This window comes from Salarias fasciatus, assembly GCF_902148845.1.
Source record: "Salarias fasciatus chromosome 7 unlocalized genomic scaffold, fSalaFa1.1 super_scaffold_4, whole genome shotgun sequence".
NCBI classification, from domain to species: domain Eukaryota; kingdom Metazoa; phylum Chordata; class Actinopteri; order Blenniiformes; family Blenniidae; genus Salarias; species Salarias fasciatus.
Window position 1 is genome coordinate 24680601 of NW_021941229.1, and position 20023 is coordinate 24700623.

General features: G+C 44.1%; 1 protein-coding gene across 1 annotated transcript; it reads right to left on the bottom strand.

Annotated features, from left to right (window-relative positions):
* Window positions 1–616: 616 nt before the first annotated feature.
* LOC115382762 (poly(ADP-ribose) glycohydrolase-like) lies at window positions 617–18449 on the bottom strand. The gene is made up of 17 exons (XM_030084633.1): window positions 18333–18449; window positions 14405–14972; window positions 13239–14134; window positions 12288–12377; window positions 11869–11973; window positions 11716–11787; window positions 11544–11630; window positions 9182–9342; window positions 8509–8588; window positions 8354–8426; window positions 8168–8243; window positions 4001–4148; window positions 3818–3896; window positions 3633–3741; window positions 3459–3558; window positions 2301–2429; window positions 617–1377 (listed from the first exon to the last, which is right to left on the bottom strand). Exons 2-17 carry the CDS (start codon window positions 14970–14972, stop codon window positions 1265–1267), a joined length of 2886 nt encoding a protein of 961 aa, XP_029940493.1. The 5' UTR covers window positions 18333–18449; the 3' UTR covers window positions 617–1264.
* Window positions 18450–20023: the final 1574 nt, after the last annotated feature.

Here is a 20023-nt window from a genome sequence, read left to right on the forward strand (position 1 = left end):
CAATATGAAGCTAGCTGGTCATGTTGCTCCCTCGGTTTTGGACTAAATCAATCCACAGTTTATGAATGAAAATCGGCTCACATTTTATTGAAACAGTATTTTTATTGTGATTTGACCCCTTTGAGTTCCTCGCCGTGGCGAGCTCCTTCTGCTGGATTAGAAGTGCGATTCCCGAGGCAGCAGGTCAATTTATGTCATAATATACAAAGAAAAGAGGAGAAATTTTGTGTCAGCCTGCTCATGCTGCCGAAATCTCGCTTCATTTTCAAAAAATACTTTGACTTCCTTCCTTTTTTCAGTGAAATCTGAGCTGAATAAAATGAAGGAAACCGTCTTCAACTGATTGAAATAGCATTTCATACTTCAATTTCAATTCATTTATAAACTAAGAGGACCTGCGGTGGCCACTAAACTGACAAGAGGGTTTTTTTTCTTTCTGGTGAGGACAGTCTTGCTCAGGGACTCATGGTGGATGACTGGGGGGGGGGGGGGGGGGGGCACCAGGAGAACATGCAAACTCCCCTCAGAAAGACCCTGGTCAGTATTTGTTTTTTCTTTAGCTGAAGTTTGCAGCAGATGAAAAGAGTTTCAGGCGATGATACAAACACGAAACAACTGGCTTGAGAAGCTTTAATCATAATACTGTTATATCATTAATTTTCAAATTAAAAGCAGAAATTCATCCAGATTACAACATGAAGGTTTAACAGTGATCAGTGGAGCAGATTATCAGTTCAAGCAGCCGACAGGCTTCAGGCTCTTCACTAAACCAGAGAATATAGACACTAGCAGACTTTCCATCAGTTCTACTGTAAATTACTTTTATATAGTTTCTTACCTAAATATCACACCCGACTGGTGAGTGAGTAATAATAAAAGCTTTTATTCTATGAGTGGTTCCCAGCCTGGGGTCTCTTCACTGGGGTCAGAGTTCACACACGACTGTCTAATCAACTCGTGTTTCCTTCAGTAAACCTCAACATCAGCTTTTATTCACCGTTACGGCGGAAAAGTACAAGAAACCACAGAAGAAGAAATCTCACACAAAAACTTGATTTTCAGTGATCAAAAGAATTTTAGGATTTTTGACTCCGCCCACTCATTACACTTCGCAGCTGATCTCACACAACACTAAACTCCACCCACTCGTGACTCTGCCCACATCACGGCTGATCTCACAACAGACTCCACCCACTCGTCATGACTCCACAGCTGATCTCAGACCCACCAGACTCCACCCACTTCTACCCTGACCCCGCCCCCTTCACAGATGACTCCAGTCACTCTTGAGTGCTCTCTGGAGGAAGCTGAACAGGTCCAGGTGGGCGCCGCCATACAGCCTGGAGCAGTAGTCCTGCAGGAGTCCGTAGAGTTTGCCTGGACAGAAACGTGAAGCGGCGGTAAGAAGTAAGTACTGAACAGTGAAAACTCACACTCCACCGATGGCTGACTGCAACGCACCGTCACACTCAGCCTGGAGCTGAAACCACTGCTTGTTAGCCTGCAGGCTAGCCTACAGGTAGGTTAGCGTGCACGTTAGCGTGCAGGTTGTGACGTTACTTCCCCGCGTCGAGCGCAGCTGCAGAACGAGAACCTTCACTAACGGTACGTTCAGAACTACATTTGTTTCTGGTAATCGCTGTCTGGACTTCTTGCATTTTCACTTTAAACTTGTCCAAACGGATGGAAAGAAAACCTGCTGCGTGGGGAAACAGAGACGTCACTGTGGAACAGGTGGATCAGCAAGATCATATCAATAAAACTCAATCAAAACACCAACAAGGTGAACAATTGTTCAGAGGAGAAGATTGATTCATGTCAATTCTTTAGTTATTTAAATTCTTAAACTATTTTTTTTTTAATATTTTGATGTAATTTAAAATGTTATAAAAAATACATTATAAAGAAAAGTTAAATTACAATAATTTCTCACATAAATGAATTTCACAAAATAAAAACAAGTAACAGTTTGAGCTAAAAGTCAATTGGTAAAATCAATCTGAATAAATCTTAAAGTGTGATAATATGAATAAATACACTAAGTAATCTTTTTGGAAAAACAATTTAGACACTTAAAATATGACAGACCACCAAAACTGAAGTAAAAACAGCAACTTGAAAGCTGAATGATCAAAAAAAAAATGAAACATATGGAAAGAATATTGTTAGAAACCTGAAAAAAGTAAAATTTTGAACGATAATAACTTAAAAAAAAACATGAATCCTGATTATATTGAAGTAGCTGAAACCAAAGTAACCCTCTGATTGATGAATGAATGAAGGAAGGAGCTCTCTCTCACCGACTGTAATTCCGCTGGTGACCAGCAGGTGGTGCATTCCCTGCAGTTGTCGCTCCAGCAGTTTGTCCTGGAAGGTGAAGAAGGCCAAACCTCGGCCGGCCTTTGCAGCCGCCATCAGCTGGATCACAGCTGGAGGACCACACACACACACACATGCACACGCACACACACACAGCTCAGTTACAGTTGAGAGCCGGAGAATCTCAAAAATCATCCTTGAAACAGTAAAACTCCTTCAAAGTTAAGTCTAAAATTAGTCTAAACTAAAATAAACCATATGAGTCAAAGTAAAGTCAAATTCAAAACGTTGACATAGTTTTTTATTTCAAATGAGTCTAAAATGCTTCCAAAATGCCTAAAAATGAATCTGAAGTCACATTCAAAATGAAATCAAACCTAAAACCGTAGAGAAGGGAGTTTACAGCAAAACTAGCCCGATATTTGGCTTAAGGTCGTCTTATTTTGGCATTAATTTAAAGGTGATGTAGGCAGGATTCCGCATCTCCGCCATCTTAGGGTTACCTAAGCAAGATGGCGATTTGAAACCCAGCACAGCCAATCCTGTCCTGTTTTCTCTGACATCACGCCCTCACGCAAGTTAAGGCCCTCCCACAAGAAGATGCGACGAACACCCCTCGACCAATCACGGTTAGAGCCTCAGGGGCTCTTCTGATTGGTCAAAGATACCTGGAGCTGTCGAGATTCCTTTTCAGCTCAGAACAGAGACAGATGGAAACGCTGCGCCCTCGCGGTAGTGCAATTATGCTACACTCCTAAAGGATTATCAATGGATACTCTAACATTTAATGCAAAGAAAACACAGAAAAATTAGTATTGACTAGCAAAATCCTGCCTACAGCACCTTTAATCTGAAGGTCTCAAATATTAATCCAAAATGTCTAACATGTGTCTGAAACAGTCTTAAGTCGAGTTTAAAGGTGGTTTGAAGTCAAAGAACAAAAACCCAGAATCATCAAAAATCTCTCTGAAATTAGACTGAAAATAAGTTCGGAACTAATCAAAAAATCTATGTGTAAAGTTGATGTAAAGTCAGGTTTAAAACAGAAAGAAGTACACTATTGATTAAGTGATGGGGGGAGGAGGGTGAGGAGTAGGAGGAGGAGGAGGAGGGGTGATGAAGATTGGAATCATCGTCACCTTTGAGCTGAGGGTCTCCGTTAAAAGCTCCACAGCCCCACTTTCCTGTGGCGATGTCGGGATTGTCGTGGTGGAGGCGACCCTTGAACCCGCAGTACGCCTTCGGGGGACAGGATGAGAGCGGGTGAGACCCAGGCTCTTGTGGGGGGCGGGGTGGAGAGGGCGGGGTCTCACCTTGTTCAGCTCTCTAGTGATCTTGCCCATGCTGTACTGGTCTCTCGGGTTCCGGTAGTGCACTGCGTCGATGGCCACGATCTGCCTCTGCAGCCGGCGCCACTCGTCTCTGAACACAGCGGGACAGCAGGTCAGAGGTCACAGAAACGCCACAGAGAGAAGCGTGGATGAGCCGGACGTCAGACCTGTGCAGGCGTTCCTCATGGGGTCCGAGCCACTCGAAAGAGTCCGAGTAGCCCGAGTAAGAGCTGAACTGCTGCGAGCCTGAGAGCAAACACACACCCAGAAGGTCAGGTGTGGGTGTGGGTGTGGGTGTGGGTGTGTGTGTGGGTGTGGGTGTGGGTGTGGGTGTGGGTGTGTGTGTCCACCTGTGACGATGAGACACTCGCCGTCTTGCAGTCTCTCAGTGAAGAGTCGGGACACGATGAGTTCTGGATTGATGATGAACAAAATCTCCTCCTGAACGAGACCAGAACCCAGAACTCCTCCCCCGACCAAACAGTTGGCAAAGTCCACCTGCACACACACACACACACACACACACACACACACACACACACACAGATTTATAAACACTAGTGGTGTCAATTGATTAAAAAAATGTAAGCAATTAATCACAGATCTGACCGTAATTAACTGAAAATAATCGTGTGATTTATGAACTTGTCATCAAAACACAAAATCACTAATTTATGAGCAAAGAAGTTTTATTTTGAGCCTCAAACTCAGCTGCAAGTTTGAGTTCGATGAAGCAAACAAGACACCATCGTCTGCAAAAAGCTGAGATGAGATCCTGTAGCTACCAAACTGGACCCCCTCTGGCCTCCGAGTGCGCCTAGAAATTCTGCCCATAAAAATGACCAATAGAACTGGTGACAAAGAGTCCAACATGCACCGGGAACAGATCCGACTTACTGCCAGCAATGTGAACCAGGCTCCTGCTTCCGTCACACAGAGACCGGACGGCCCTTAAAGGTAAGGTAAACGATATGTCCAACAGCACTTTTCGTCATACTGAGTGAAATGCTCCTTGCCCCATAGGAGAAGTCAATACATTATGTGGACGGAAAAAGGTGCAGAAAAAATCTGACAACTGTAGCGGCCAAAGGACAGTAAAAACTCCGACCAATCATAAGGCGCGGACCGCTCTTAAGAAACCAATCAGATGCCATGCTCCGCTGTCTGAACAGCCCTGTCTACTCCGCTCCGTCTGTGTGTGTGTGTGTGTGTAATTACGTCGTGCAACAAAGTATCATAGTATTGTGTGCAAAGCGCCGGTCAGTTTACGTTCACATGCTATGAGAAACAGTGAACCCCGGACATTTCCTTGAATTTAAAAAAAAAACCGCCCGGATGCCCCGGACAGGACGTAAAAAGTGGACATGTCCGGATAAAAGAGGACGGTCACGGCGCAGTCACGTTCGTGAGCTTAGGGGGGATGGGTTGAGGTGTGCGACTTTCAAATCTTGCAGGCTCTTCAACATCGTCTACCCTAGCTTTAACAAGAGGCCCCGAACTTTGTATTCCCAAAGCACCCCCCACAAGGCACCACCAGGGACATAGGTGAATGCTTTCTCCAAAACCACAAAACACATGTAGACTGGTTGGGCGAACTCCCAATCAGCCAAATGACCTGCCACTTTAAGGTGTTGTGGGACATTGAGTGCCTGCATGATCCCAGGAGCTATATTGTTGGGAGTTTTATACCCCAGATAGCATCTTCCATAGCAAACAGGTCCTGGGTGATGGACCAATCACGCGTCGTTTAGGGCGGGACATGAAGCTTTGACGGAAGCAGGAAGCGACGGACTTCTAATAATATTAGCATGGCTAGCGAAAACAATGGATGTCCCGACAGTGATTAAATCTGTTTTGGATGAATCCTCTATAGAGTATTTGCAGCTGAGGTCACACACCCGGCCTCGCAATGCATGTCGGGTAGTCGCTGCCATGTTGGAGTGAAAACAAACATTCAGGCGTATGACGCTCTTTCACTATTCTAGAGGATTATGTGGCTAATTTTGGTCAGAGGAGTGTGAATAGACGGAAAATGACCACAAAACGGAAAGGAAATAAAACATGTTGTGTTTGGTGTGAACAGCTTTGAGATTTGGTGAAGAAGTGTGTGGGAAACATGCGATCTGAGCTGCTGCTGTGAAATGTGAAGATCGGTTTTCGGTGTGTTTTGCCGCTGACGGGAGCTAGTCGGCTCAGAGAATATTCTGCCTGGTGTCATCGTAAAGTGTAGATTTTCTAGTTTCATATGATATCCAATATGTTGCGGTGGAGCAAACGGATCTTACATTGTGTAGCGTTTTGTGTCTGGAGCTGCGGGTGAGGGGGCCGTGTCGAATTGTTGCATCTGGATTTTAAAGTTGTTGTCAAACAAACACTCATTTAACCTGGACCCGGTACCAGGTACCCGGTACCAGGTCCGGTACCGGTACCGGGTCCAGGTTAAATGAGTGTTAAATGACTTCTGTGATGAAGAAATCCATTTTGGCCTGGAGTTTAACACTGACATATAAGTTATCCGATCTACACACCTTAGACTTTACAAGAAAGTTGTCCTTGTTGTCTCAGCGCTCCCACAAAGCTGGAAACAAAATACTTGTATGAATCCAGGCTCCTGTACGCCTTCATCGCTGCTTTTGTGTACGCCGAAGAACTGTCGATTAGATAACAGTAAATGTCCACGTACTCCAGATCGCAGGGTTCTTGGGTGTCAGCCGTGCATTAAGTACGGGTTATGCTGCAGCCTGAAATCCGTATTTTCTCCCGGTATCGGTTTTTGTGCGTTACGTCAAGATTGTCCTCTTGATCTGACAACACAACAGTATCCCTACTCTTCTTATCAGTCAATATTTTCAACGTTAAAGAACAGAAAGACGCACTACTGTATGTAATGAAACCGCGTATCACTGTTTGTTTTCACTCTAATATGGCGGCACTCCACTGGTTGCCAACTCCCAGGTCACGTGACTGCAAATACCGTATTGGCCCGAATATAAGACGATATTTTTTTTCCACAAATGGTATTCTCAAAAATGGTCGTGCTATAATCGAGGACTAGATGGAGCCAAAGTACCGGTGACCTGTACTGCCTCTGCTTGCATGCAGTGACTCAGCCGCCCCGTTAGGGGGAGGTAGTGAGTTGAACAGAGTGTAAACCTACAGCAGTGTGAGAAGAAGATTGAGCAAGCGTGGCTAGTGTTTGTTTTCCTAGGGTTCATTTCAAACAGCACATCGAAAATATATACCTGTAAGTACTCGAATATACTTAGTTGATGTTCAGGATAGAGGTCAAAACTGATACTTGTGAGTTTGTTAGTTTGTTTTGAAGTTTCATTGCAGATGCTAATTCTGTTAGCATGTTAATGGCGTTTCCATTAATAGTTAGCATTGAGCTAGCGGCTTTGATTTTAAATACTGACTTGTTGTGTTTCTAGACAGTGATGTATGTTGTGATCCATCTTGTGTATTTGTTCACTTCTATGTTTATCTGGTTTGTTTCAGTTTTACAGCCTTCAGGAGAAAGTAATAAAAGCTGAGAGCAGCTGAAATCTCCTGCTTTCTTTCTGAAGAACTGTTCTCTACAGGCCAAACTAAATCCAACATTCAGGAGGGCTGAATTGTTAATGTTCATGAAGTTGAATAGAACTTGAATTTGATGGTTATAAAGTTATTTACATCATTAATGCAATTATTGAACCTTCGAGGGTACTTAACTGTTGCTTATTGTTGCCTATTTTGAGAAAGAGAATATATTTTTTATTTAATACTGCAGTAATATTTTTTTTCATCTTAAATCAAGTGAAATTGTATCAATATTGTGAGTTTTTGAGTTTAGAATAATTGTACAATAAAAAGTTATTTTATGAGTAACCTTATTGTCTTCGACATATTTTTACTTTCACAAAATGATATTTGAAAAAAAAAAAGGGTTGTCTTATAATCAGAGTCATCTTATATTCGGGCCAATACGGTACTCTATTGCATCTTTGAAAAATGATCAGCAAGAGGCTTTTTCTTTGCAGTGATTGGCTGAAACCAAACATGGTTAGCCGGGCGCACTGTGACCTTCCATCCAATGAACGCAAAGAGTTCTACAGCAAGTCCCTCCTTCCCCGAATGGATTTGCCGAGTGAAATCCCAGATTGACATGTGAAGCAATTCGTTGCTGCACATGTCAATATGGCTTTTGCCAGGTTAGCAGCCAGGGCCCCACCCCGGAGCCAGGCCCGCGGTTGGGGCTCGTATGCGAACGCCTGGTGGCCGGGCTCAGCCTGAAAGGACCAAGTGGGCTCTAAAAAACATTATTACAAAACCTAATTAACTTAAAAGTAACAAAAGTGTAACAACAATACCACTGTCTGAGTTGCAATGAAATAAGAAATTAATCTTCTCACAACTCTACATGAATTACTCACGATAATGACATTAAAACTGACGGCCCTAATAAACACACACACACACACACACACACACACACACACACACACACACACACACACACACACACACACGAGTCTCACCTGCAGCAGACCCCGACCTTCCTTCTCAATGTGACCTTCTGATGTGACGTAAAGTCTGTTGATCTTCTCTGTGCAGCTACACACGCACACACACACACACACACGGACAAACAAACCCATGTTGTCATCAACCCTTCATGTTGTCACCAAACTGAGGATGTGTGAAGGTGTGACGGAGAGTTTCACCTCTTCCACTGAGGTTCATCATCTTTTCTGAGGAGGCGCCTCTCAAACGTCACCAGTCCGCTCAGGTCAGTCTCTGGAAACACAGACAGGGTCACACACACACACACACACACACTGGTCCCTCCAGGAGGACAGGGGGTGTGTGGAGAACTCACTGCTGTCCGTCACGGTGTTGAAGTAATGCATGATGGCTCTCAGCTTCTCAATCTTCCGCTCCAACCGGTTTCCAAACAGACTGAAGGTAAATGGTAAATGGACTACACTTATATAGCGCTTTTTACCCTGCACTAACAGAGCCCAAAGCGCTTTACACTGCAATATCACATTCACCCATTCACACTCACATTCACACACCAGTGGAGGCGGCTGCCATGCAAGGCGCTCAGTCCACCCACTGGAGGGACTGAAGGGACAAAAACATTCAAACAGGAGAAGAACGATGAGAGAGTGAAGTGAGAGAGCAGAGTTACTGCAGGAGAAGAAATGACTGAACCTGCACAGAGTTAAAGATGCAGAGAGAAGGAATTCTGTCACTTTCTTCCACTGTTTGTTTTTCTTTGACTTTCTCTGAATGTGTCTCCAGCTGTTTCTGTTTCTGTGACTGTTTCTAACTTTCTCTGTTTGTGATTTTCTGTCTGTTTCTGTGACTTTTTTAACTGTTTCTCTGACTGTTTTCTTCAACTGTTTCTGTGACTTTCCCCATTTTTTTCTCTGTTTCTCTTTCTGTGACTTCCTCCATCTTTCTATGACTTTCTCTGTTTTTACGATTTTTATGTTTTTTTTCCTGACTGTTTCTGTGATCGTTTGTGACCTTGAATGTTCTCCGACCTGCTGAAGTTGATGCTGGGGTAGTTGTGGTACTCTGCGTTGGGCCTGGTGGTGTTGCGGTGGGGGAATGTGCAGAAGAAGGCGTTGGCGAGCAGACAGGCGATCTGAGTCTGTGACAGAGTGATGGCTGCAACGTGTCCGCTACGCAGCAGAGGGATGGCCTGGAAACACAGAGACAACATTGGATTGGGAGGAAGGAATCCAAAGAAAATACAGCTTTAGGGTCAAATTTTAGACTCTCAAAGCAATTAAAAAAATATTGAATTCCACACATTTCTGAAATTCATCAAAACACTACAGAAAATAAAACTACAATTTGGCACTCAGAGAGCGCAGACCTCCGCCACAGGTGAAAGCAGTGACCAACAACAATAAGAACACCATATATAACAGGATGCACACTATATTATGACTCGTGTTTGTCATTTGTTTTTGTTTATTCAACCAAAATGACCACAGGTCATAAACCTGAAATACAATTTTAAAAAAAAACCCCATCATAATACAATTACTTGAATGTAATCATCATTCAAGCAAAGAAAGCTTGCAACATCTATCTAAATAACAAAGACGGCTGAAATCAATCAAAAACTACATTTCCCGAATGCCTTGCGCCTACTGGGCATGCGCAGTTTGAGCCCTGCATCCACGAGTCTTCTCGAATGTAAACAAAGCCTGACGTGCTCATAAAGTGAATATGAACTCCTCTTTGAAGCGCAACACTTGAAAATAGATCGACACCATGCACCACGCCGCTGCCAATGTTCTAAGTCACCAAGCAATAGCAACAAACAGGTTCGGGCCGCCATTACCACTAGCCGAATGCTAACGCCGCTAGCCGAACCGTTGAACGCCCACAACTCCCAGGTTTCTTACCCCCACTATGTGCTGCAACACTCAAGCAACAATCAACACTGTTTCAGAGAACCTTGGATCCTTGTCACAGTTTGTTAAACCGACTGTCTCTAATCTTGGTGTGAAAATGGATCAGTTTCTCAAATTAGATAATCAAACTAGTGCTGTGGTGAAATCCAGTTTTTTCCATTTGAGACAACTAGCTAAAATAAGGTCTTCACTTTCAAGGCATCATTTTCAGATTTTAATTCATGCATTTGTCACCACACGGCTTGACTATTGTAACGCCATGTACTGTGGGATCAGCCAGTCCTCGCTCGCACGGCTGAAGCTGGTTCAGAACGCTGCAGCGCGTCTTTTAACCCGATCTAGGAAGTACGACCATGTTTCTCCAATTCTGTCTTCCCTTCACTGGCTCCCTGTCCAATATCGGATTGATTTTAAAGTTCTTTTATTTGTTTTTAAATGCCTAAATGGCCTGGCCCCTCGTTACCTGTCTGACCTGTTGGTGAGGTACTCTCCTACACGCTCTCTGAGGTCCACAGATCAGCTTCTGCTTGTGGTTCCAAAGACAAAGCACAAACTGAGAGGAGACCGAGCCTTTTCTGTGGTTGGTCCCAGGCTGTGGAATGATCTGCCTTTGTACATTAGACAGTCTGAGTCGCTTCCTATTTTTAAGTCTCGTCTGAAGACACATTTGTACTGTTTGGCTTTTGACTAGTTTGATGTTTTGATTTTTACTGTTAACAGTGGGCTGATGTGCCACTTCATTATAAATATGTATATATTTATATATATTTTCTTTGCTTTTTTTAAAATTTTATCTCTGTATGGCACTTTGGTCAACTTTGTTGTTTTTAACAGTGCCTTATAAATAAACTGGAACTGGAACTGGAACACTGGCACGGCGAGGCGCACATCGAAGCACATAAATAACATTATGCATGTGGCGCGGCGCGCGCATGCCGCACAGGCCCCTGTCGGCGGGCCTGCCCAACTATGTGAAAGACTGCCCTATCGCTCAATGATAAACAATCCTTTAAAAAATTCCTGGATCCAGACAGTGATCCGGAACATCACCAAAATTTAATGGATTCTAAGTTAGCCCAAGACACACCTTTCCACAAAGTTTCATTGCAATTCGTCAATTACTTTTTCCGTAATGTTGCTAACAAACCAAACAACCAACAAACCAACGTGATTACATAACCTCCTTGGCGGAGGTAATAAAAACCAAGAAATTCCTAATAAAGCAAATGAAAAGTAACAGTAAGAACTTAACATAAATAAGATTTCCACTTACTATTTCATGAACTTAATGAAATAGTAAAATTTTTCAACTGAAATTGTTTCCACATTGGATTGATGACAACAAAACATTTACATTCAATACAGAGAGAGTCATCTGATCTATCACATCACATATGTCTTCTTTCTGAAGTGATTTTAGAACTGAGCTTAAACAAACGGGAGGATTTCAAGCTTGAAATGTTTGGAACTAAAATACCGTCTTCACTTCGTCCGGCAGCTTCAGGGCCAACTTGGCGATCTTTGGAAACAGCCTGTCAACGTAATTTTCTGTTCTGGGGAGGCACTGCAGAGAAGATAGACGCTGATCACTGATTGACCATTGCAGGTTCAGAAAGCGCCATAGTGCATGATGGGAAGCGTTCACTGACCCGAACAAAGTTGTCGAGAGATCCAAACGTCCACTGGCCATTGTACTTCGGGTTGAAACTGAGGATGGCTTCCTGGTGAAGGAAACAAAGTGTTTGACGTTTCTGTTTGACAGGAAGCTAAACGCTAATTGTGCTAATCATGTGTGCACGTACCGCCACGTCTCGGACGCTGGCCGTTGGTTTTGAAGCCAAATTGCCGAGTTGTTTCTTGATCTGTTTCCACCTGGAGTCCTGACTGAACATGCCTTGACTTTGGATCTGTGGAGTTAAAGTTCAAAATGTTTCCTCGTTACTCAACTTCATGATTTACTGACAACTTTTCAAAACACCTTGGTGTAATATTTGGTTGGGTCTACCAAATGTTTGCCAAACACATGGAAATGCTGTCTGGCCTGTTCATGTCTGTGGTGGTTGGGCCACAGAGGATTTAGTGATTTGTACCTGGTCTGTTTGGGAATCACTGTACTGAATAAACTGTAAACTACCAAATGTTGACCACAATGTACTTTAATCTGAGATTAAGGCTTCATCTGTGGATTATTCAACTCAACGAGGAAGAGTTAGATACTCACCTGTGAACACGGCAGCTTCACAAAGTTAGGTTTCCACTTGTGCTCTCCTGAGAAAGGAACGATCCGGGAATTGTTGTTGAAAGTGTCACACTGGGGGAAAAAGGAGACAGAACATCTTTCTTCAGACCAAACCATTCAAAGTCACTATGAAAGGAGAACAAGCGAGGTTTCAGTCATGTGTCTGCTGCACACCAGGTGGCAGTGTTGAGTCAAGGAGCGCCTGTCGCCTAGATTTCTGAGTTCTGGTTCTTGTTTTTGGTAAATTGAGGGGTTCTGATTGGACACATGGTGCAAACCTGCTTCTCTCACTGTGGAGAAGATACAGGTTTCAGTCAATGTCGGGTCTTTGAACTACTCGACCTGCCGCTTCTCTTACTGACTCAAAACACCATCATGTGGTCCAAACTGGGATTGAAAATCTAAACTATGACTCATATTAGTTGAAATGTACTTGAACTTGGCAGATTTAGTAGAAATACATCCCTAAATTTATCTTTGAGGTGACTTCATTACTGTTAGTAGATCATCTCAGCTGTTTTGTTCCGGCTTCTTCTTGTTGCAATGAGTTCACAAATCTGGTTCTTTCAAAAATAACTGACATCCAGATTACAGAGCATCTTCCTCCCACGAACTGATGTAAATTCCCATCAACTAAATGAGTGAATCAGTCATTATACTGACTCACAAAGTGCTGAGAGCTCGCCCTATGCAGCTTAACACACAATACAGCTGTGTGACCAACATTCACACCGGATTTAACTTTTTAAGGGAGTAGCTGTTAACAGTACTCCAGGTACGAAATGTTTACCTGGTTGCACACTGGTAAAGTGTGAATGTTTTTGACAGAATTTTCTCTCAACACAGTTGGTATCAGAGTTTGACAGATCAGAACAGAACAGAGCGTCCTGTAGTTCATGGCTGTTACCAGCAGAGAGCAGAAAAGAGTCTTACATCAATGAGGACAGTGTGCTTCTTGCTGGGCTTCAGTATTCCCAGGACGTCCCTGCAGTCCTCAATTCGCTTCAGTTCGGTGGAGCTGCAGCACGACGAAGCCTTTACCTCTGCAAAATGATTCTCGACCGCTTGAAACTTGGACTCCTCTGCTGAGCTCTCACTTCTCAAGCTTGGGTCAGATGGAGACGACGGAGGAGTGAAGTAAGACTCGGTCTGACCAGAAGCACCTCCACTGCCATGCCGTGTCTTCGAGTGATTTCCTGGACCTTTCCCTCCCTGATCGTCACTTTGATTCCAAAACCTCTGGGATGATGGAGAAGACGGAGGATTGGAAGAACTGGCATGGCCATAACCCCAACCGCCTCCACTGCCATACTGTGTCTTCGAGTGATTTCCTGGACCTTTCCCTCCCCGATCGTCACTTTGATTCCAAAACCTCTGGGATGATGAAGAAGACGGAGGATTGGAAGAACTGGCATGGCCAAAACCTTCACCGCCTCCACTGCCATACTGTGTCTTCGAGTGATTTCCTGGACCTTTCCCTCCCTGATCGTCACTTTGATTCCAAAACCTCTGGGATGATGGAGAAGACGGAGGATTGGAAGAACTGGCATGGCCATAACCCCAACCGCCTCCACTGTCATACTGTGTCTTCGAGTGATTTCCTGGACCTTTCCCTCCCTGATCGTCACTTTGATTCCAAAACCTCTGGGATGATGGAGAAGACGGAGGATTGGAAGAACTGGCATGGCCATAACCCCAACCGCCTCCACTGCCATACTGTGTCTTCGAGTGATTTCCTGGACCTTTCCCTCCCTGATCGTCACTTTGATTCCAAAACCTCTGGGATGATGGAGAAGACGGAGGATTGGAAGAACTGGCATGGCCAAAACCTTCACCGCCTCCACTGCCATACTGTGTCTTCGAGTGATTTCCTGGACCTTTCCCTCCCTGATCGTCACTTTGATTCCAAAACCTCTGGGATGATGGAGAAGACGGAGGATTGGAAGAACTGGCATGGCCATAACCCCAACCGCCTCCACTGCCATACTGTGTCTTCGAGTGATTTCCTGGACCTTTCCCTCCCTGATCGTCACTTTGATTCCAAAACCTCTGGGATGATGGAGAAGACGGAGGATTGGAAGAACTGGCATGGCCAAAACCTTCACCGCCTCCACTGCCATGCTGTGTCTTCATCCCCTGGCTGTCTGGGCCTTTTTCACCATGTTTCCCCTGTTGAGTGGAAGAACTGCCAGATGATGAAGATGAGGAGCCACTCTGATGAAAACCACCTCCACTGCCTTGCTGTGTCATCGACACGCCGCCTTGGCAGGCTTCTTTTGCAGTGCCGCCACTTTTTGTTGGTGAAGAAGGATGGAGAGAGGAAGAAGAGCTGGCCTGACTGCCGCCACCTCCACTGCCATCCTGTGTCGTCACCCTCAGGTTCTCTTGACATTTCAGTGATGAAAAAGATGCACTAGAGGAGCTGGTCTCAGGGCCATCCAGTCTCCTGCCGTGTTGTGTCTTCTTATCCTGGTTCTTCAGGTCTTTCTTGGTTTCGTCTGATGATGAAGGACATGATGAAAAGGATGAGGACGACCCGCCCTGACAGCCACCTTGATCTCCACCATGCTGTCTTCTGCTGTCCGGATTCTGGTTGGAGGTATTCGGGTATTTATCAGGTTGCATGAGTTCTTTCATCTGTCTGCCCTCTTGCTGTCTCCAGGCCATCTGCAGGAAACAAGAGTTCAGAGTTCAGTCTGAGCCTCAGGTGAGGACCTGGGGGGGGGGGGGGGGGGGGGGGGTCTGTGACAGACGTTTTTGTCCTGGAGGCCAGTGTGGACATAATGGACGAGCTTAAGGGGTGAATAGAGACAATCAACTGGACTCCAAGACGACCACTGAAGCCCTTTACAAGGAGGACCAAAGCCGACTGAGGTTCTCCAACATGAAGGTTTTCTGAGACTGTTGTCTCAGTGAGAAGAGACACAGTTTAAGATGAAATAAGACTTTATTGTAACTGTGCGCAGGCTTAAGAGAACTCAGTCAATTAAGAGAAAAGTTTGTGTTTTTCAGGCTGTTCGGACCCACAGAGTGTTTGTGCTTAAACTCTGTGTCCAAAGATGAACTTTGATCCAAACGTACAAACAGCAGTCTAACCATTGACCTGTATCAGCCTGTCTGTAAATCATTAGTGACCCCGAGGAGCAGCGTCTGACTGGAGCTGACTGAACAAGAACGAGGCTCCAGAATGTCTGCTTAAGAAACAGCTTTACCCACAGAGCAGATTTCACCTGAGCAGGGTCGCCAGGCTTCACGAGAGCCGCCACATTCATCCATTCACTCACAAACCACTGGGTGTTGGGGCAAGACTAGAGGGGGGTTTGAACCCACAACATGCAATCAGAGGCCAATTCCGCTATTCCCACTGACCCACAGCCACAAAATTTAAGGAAACAGACAGAAAATCAAATGGCTGAATGATTACATAAATAAAATACAATACATTATGAATAAAATACTCGATACACAAATAACAAAACCACACTGAAAAATAACAAACTTAACAAAATAAACTACTTAAAAAAAAACACTAGAATCCAGAAGTACATATTAAATGACACTAAAAATAATTTAAAAAAAAATCACCTTCAAATGAATGAATCACATTAAAAACAACAGAGTATCAAAGTCAATACTAAACAAAGACATAAATCACACAAAAATAAAACCCAAATGATTAAATAACTATAAATAATAAAATGCTACTGTAAACAATAAATGGGAACTGGGTAAGACGGCCTTTAAATATGCCGCCCCCTCTCCATGGAATAATCTCTGAATGGATTAAGATTAACAGAACTGGCCACTGCTGGGGAATTTAAATCTCTGCTACAGGGCCGTGAAGGGGACACTTCTGGTCACTGTGACCGATTTACTTCCTGAGCGCCTTTCACTTTATCCCACTCATCGTCTCCAGAACCACTTGATGCTTTTACCCTTGTAATCTAATGTAATGTGTATGAATGCAGTGTATTTATTGAATGTTGTAACTGCCTGCTGCTGCCAGGTCCCTTTTGAAAAGGAGACTTTGGTTTGACTGAGAGAAAATCAGGTTTATCAGATGGTAAGACGAAAACTTGGTGTCATGTGACCGCATTCTGATTTTTTTAGCTTTCATTCATCACACACATATGATCTGCTTTTGGACAATGTAATCAGTAAAACATTCCAACGTTCAGATATTGTGAGCTGGGATTCAGGCCTCCTCCACATGTGGAGGTGAATGTGTCAGTGTTGCAGCCGGGACGAAGAGACGCTCTGAACACTGCAGGAGTTTATGAGCCCTGAAGCGGTTTGTTATCTTAACGGAGGGCCTCTGAAGACCTTCAGTCCCTGATACTGATGGGTTTGTGACCTGCTGTGTTCTGGAGAAGGTCGGCTTCACCTCCACTGTAACGCCGTTGATGTAGCCAGCGTGACCTCTGCAGTATGCCCTCTGACCTTTGGCCCTGGCCAGCTTCATCTCCGCAGCGCGAGCCTCCCGGTCGGCTTTGCCTGAAGTGGATCCCCAGCTCTCTGCAGGTCTTGCAGTTCTTGGACAGCTTCCAGAAGGTGTCTCAGTCGCATCTGGTGGTGAACCGCACGAGAACCTGACGGGTTTGTCCCTCCCGTCTTCTCCCGAGGCGGCGAATGGTGTCGACCACGATGTCTCCCCGTCTTCTCCCTTCAGGCCGGTCAGTCTGAGGTTCCAGCGCCTCTTGAAGCGCTCCAGCTCCAACACGTTTTCCTTCAGCTCCCGGTTCTCTTCAATGAATCAGAGCATTTCCGTTTCCAGGCGTCGGACTTTGTCTTTGTACTCTTTGTACCCTGTCCGTCTCCTGGAGCCTGGCGAGGTTGACCACTGTGATGGACATTTGCTGGAGCTGGATCATGAACTCATCCATCTCAGCAGTGAGCTTCTTCTTGGCATCGAGTCTCGCCTCGTTTGAGACGGCAGCCGACTCTTGGGGGGCTTTTATCTCTGTGTTCTTCTTCGGAGTATTCTGGGTTTCTTTTCTTTTGGTACCAGATGTTGCATCCGTCTGTGCTCTGTCTGAAGGTGTAGTCAGCTGAGCTTCGGGTTTTCCAGATGACTCATCAGCTTAAAGCGCAGCTTGAAGCAGACAGACACTCAGTCCAGAGCTTCTCCTGCTGTGGTTCACAAACATCAAGCTTCCTGTAAAGTCCAGGCTGATAGTGCAAACGCTCAGAAATGATAAACCATCTATTCTGTTCTATTTCTGACCATGCTTGTCACTGGAGATGTGCAAGTCATCTGTTCAGAAACCATGACTCCCTTTACTGACCCCGTGACTCGCAAGTCATCACGTCCATTCACTCGTTCACTGAGTCACTCCTGCTGCAGCTGCAGACAGGAAAACAGTCACCATGTCACAGCTGTGCTGCTGCGAATCGATCTGCATCTGCATGAATACATCACATCAGTCACTGCAGTCACCCTGTGGAAAAGATCTGCATGGAAATCAAAATAATGGAGGGGAAAATTAAACTTTAAATACTACTATTTTTAAATTTTATTTTTATTTTATGTTTAATGAAGGTGGAGTGTGTGGATGGAGCGCGGAGGGTGGGGGGGGTGGGGGGGGGGGGCGCACACACAACTCTCCCAAATGACTCAGGACGCCCAGCTTACTGAAATGAAAGACTCAGAAAAACTGGAATCAGTAAAAGGAAATGGGCGTCCCGCCACGGAGCAGATGACGTCATGACGTCACGTAAGCCACGTACAGCCCAAACGCCGCCCCCCCCCCCCCCCCCCCCCCCCGACACAAGTCAACACAAATCTCAGAAAATCTACACAAACACGTCAAAACAGCCAAAATCACGAGTTGATCACAACAAAACCTTCAGTTTTGACATTAAAAGACGATCCGCGGTTGTTTTCGTGAAGTTTTTGAGATTAAACAGCGTTCAGAAAGTGTGCGCATTGCAGCGACGCACAGGCTCCAAACACGCACTGAAACGCAAAAAAACAAAAAAGAGAAAACCTCCAGCAAAACCCGCCGCTGCTGTTCCCCCCCGTCTCACCTCTGGCGGACTGCGGGCCGCGGCTCGGGGGGAGTCCTGTGGCTCTGGAGCTCTGGGCGGAGAGGAGAGGAGCTGGAGTCCGTCGACAGGCAGCCAGGCGCCCGCAGAGAAGTTTAGTTTCACTTCGCAGAGAAAGTGAAAGTTAGAGAGGAAAAGAGATTCACATCACAGACTCTGTTATATTTAGCAGCTCTGCTCGTTTACATTCACTCCAGAACACAGCTATAAACCAGACAAACTCACACTGAACCTTTGATTTAATCATCTTTTAAAACCTGCTGGATAGAAATCTATCAAACTGACTTATTTCATTTTCATTGGCAAAATGCAAAACGACTGTATTTAAACGTTATTTTAACTCATAACTTAAGATTTTAAAAGAGGATACTTTGATAATATAATAATACAATAATGATGCTTTGTTAATCCCAGATGGATTTTTTTTTTCTGCCGATAAATGCCTTTTTTCCCATCATGCACCTTGTTTTCAGGTCTTATTTCATCTGGTATTTCACCCTTTGACTATTCAATACAATATGATCTGATGGGAAAATAAAACTTGGCGTTATGTTATTAATTCAGTTTTCTGCTATTTAGTCCTTTTTCCGTTCACACCAGTGTTGTGTTCACTAAAACAAAAATGTATCAATCACTAAATGAAGTGAACTGTGTTTAAATGACTGTTAATATTTAGGATGTAAAACCAGAATAAATAACTGATTTATTATGTATGAATTACTTCAATATTCAGTGAGAGGAGGAGGGAGGAGTAGGAGGAATGAGGAGGAGGAGCAGAGAGGGAGGGAGGAGGAGGGAGGAGGAGGGTTAGATGTAACACGATGCACCGCTGTTACTGAATGAAGTCAGCAGGTGGCGCCATTGCCTCAATAAAACATAAAAACACAAAGCTTGTAGAAATTCTACAAGTTTCATCAGTGTTTTTTTTTTTTTTTTTTTTTTTTTAGAATTATATCATTTACTGACAGATCAGTCAGATTCTGCTTCAGAATGATCAGTTCGTGGCATCGCACTGATTTATGTTCATTTTGAAAAAAGTCTGGGATCCTATAGGTTCTGCTATGTTGAATCTGGTCCATATTGATGAATTTGATGAAAATGGTTTTCAATTTGAATAAATTTCAGTCAGATTCAAGTTTTTTTTTATTCAAAATACTCCGACAGTCATTTGTATTTAACATTATAAATGAAGTGGAAAGTGAGACTTTTTGATATTACTTTATTCTTTTAGGGTTCATCAAACATCCATGTTGTCACAGTTTAAATGTTCTAATTGAATTATTGATGAATGTTAATTCACACATTTGATTGAAAACAGCCTTCAGAAAGCAGCACGAGGCCGAGGCGGTTCATCAGACCGGATTCTTCTCAGTCAGCATTCATTGATCAGGAGATGGATTGATGATTTAAAAGCAGTTATTGTAAATAATACTGTATTTAAATATACTACATGTAACTAAAGTAAAGCAAGAGGAGACAGGTGGAGGTGGATAATATGTCACTCAATGCACTCCTATATCCCAAAGTTTAGGTCCTTTAAGTTTTATCAAGTTCAAACTGGGAATTACGACATCAAGGAGCTTTTAGAAATCCAACTCATTATCTCCCAAAACAAAAATAAAAAGGTTGTAGTGTTCCGATTCATCACAACACTGGAAGTTGGAAAGAAGCAC

Bases quoted from the DNA above. Each gene is read 5' to 3' on its own strand.
- LOC115382762 (XM_030084633.1), bottom strand. From the start codon at position 14,972: ATGGCCTGGAGACAGCAAGAGGGCAGACAGATGAAAGAACTCATGCAA. The intron at 3,897-4,000 runs GTGGACACACAC...GTTTGCTCTCAG, and splicing joins CGAGTGTCTCATCGTCACAG to GCTCGCAGCAGTTCAGCTCT. The intron at 2,430-3,458 runs GTGACGATGATT...GTGGTCCTCCAG, and splicing joins CGGAGACCCTCAGCTCAAAG to CTGTGATCCAGCTGATGGCG.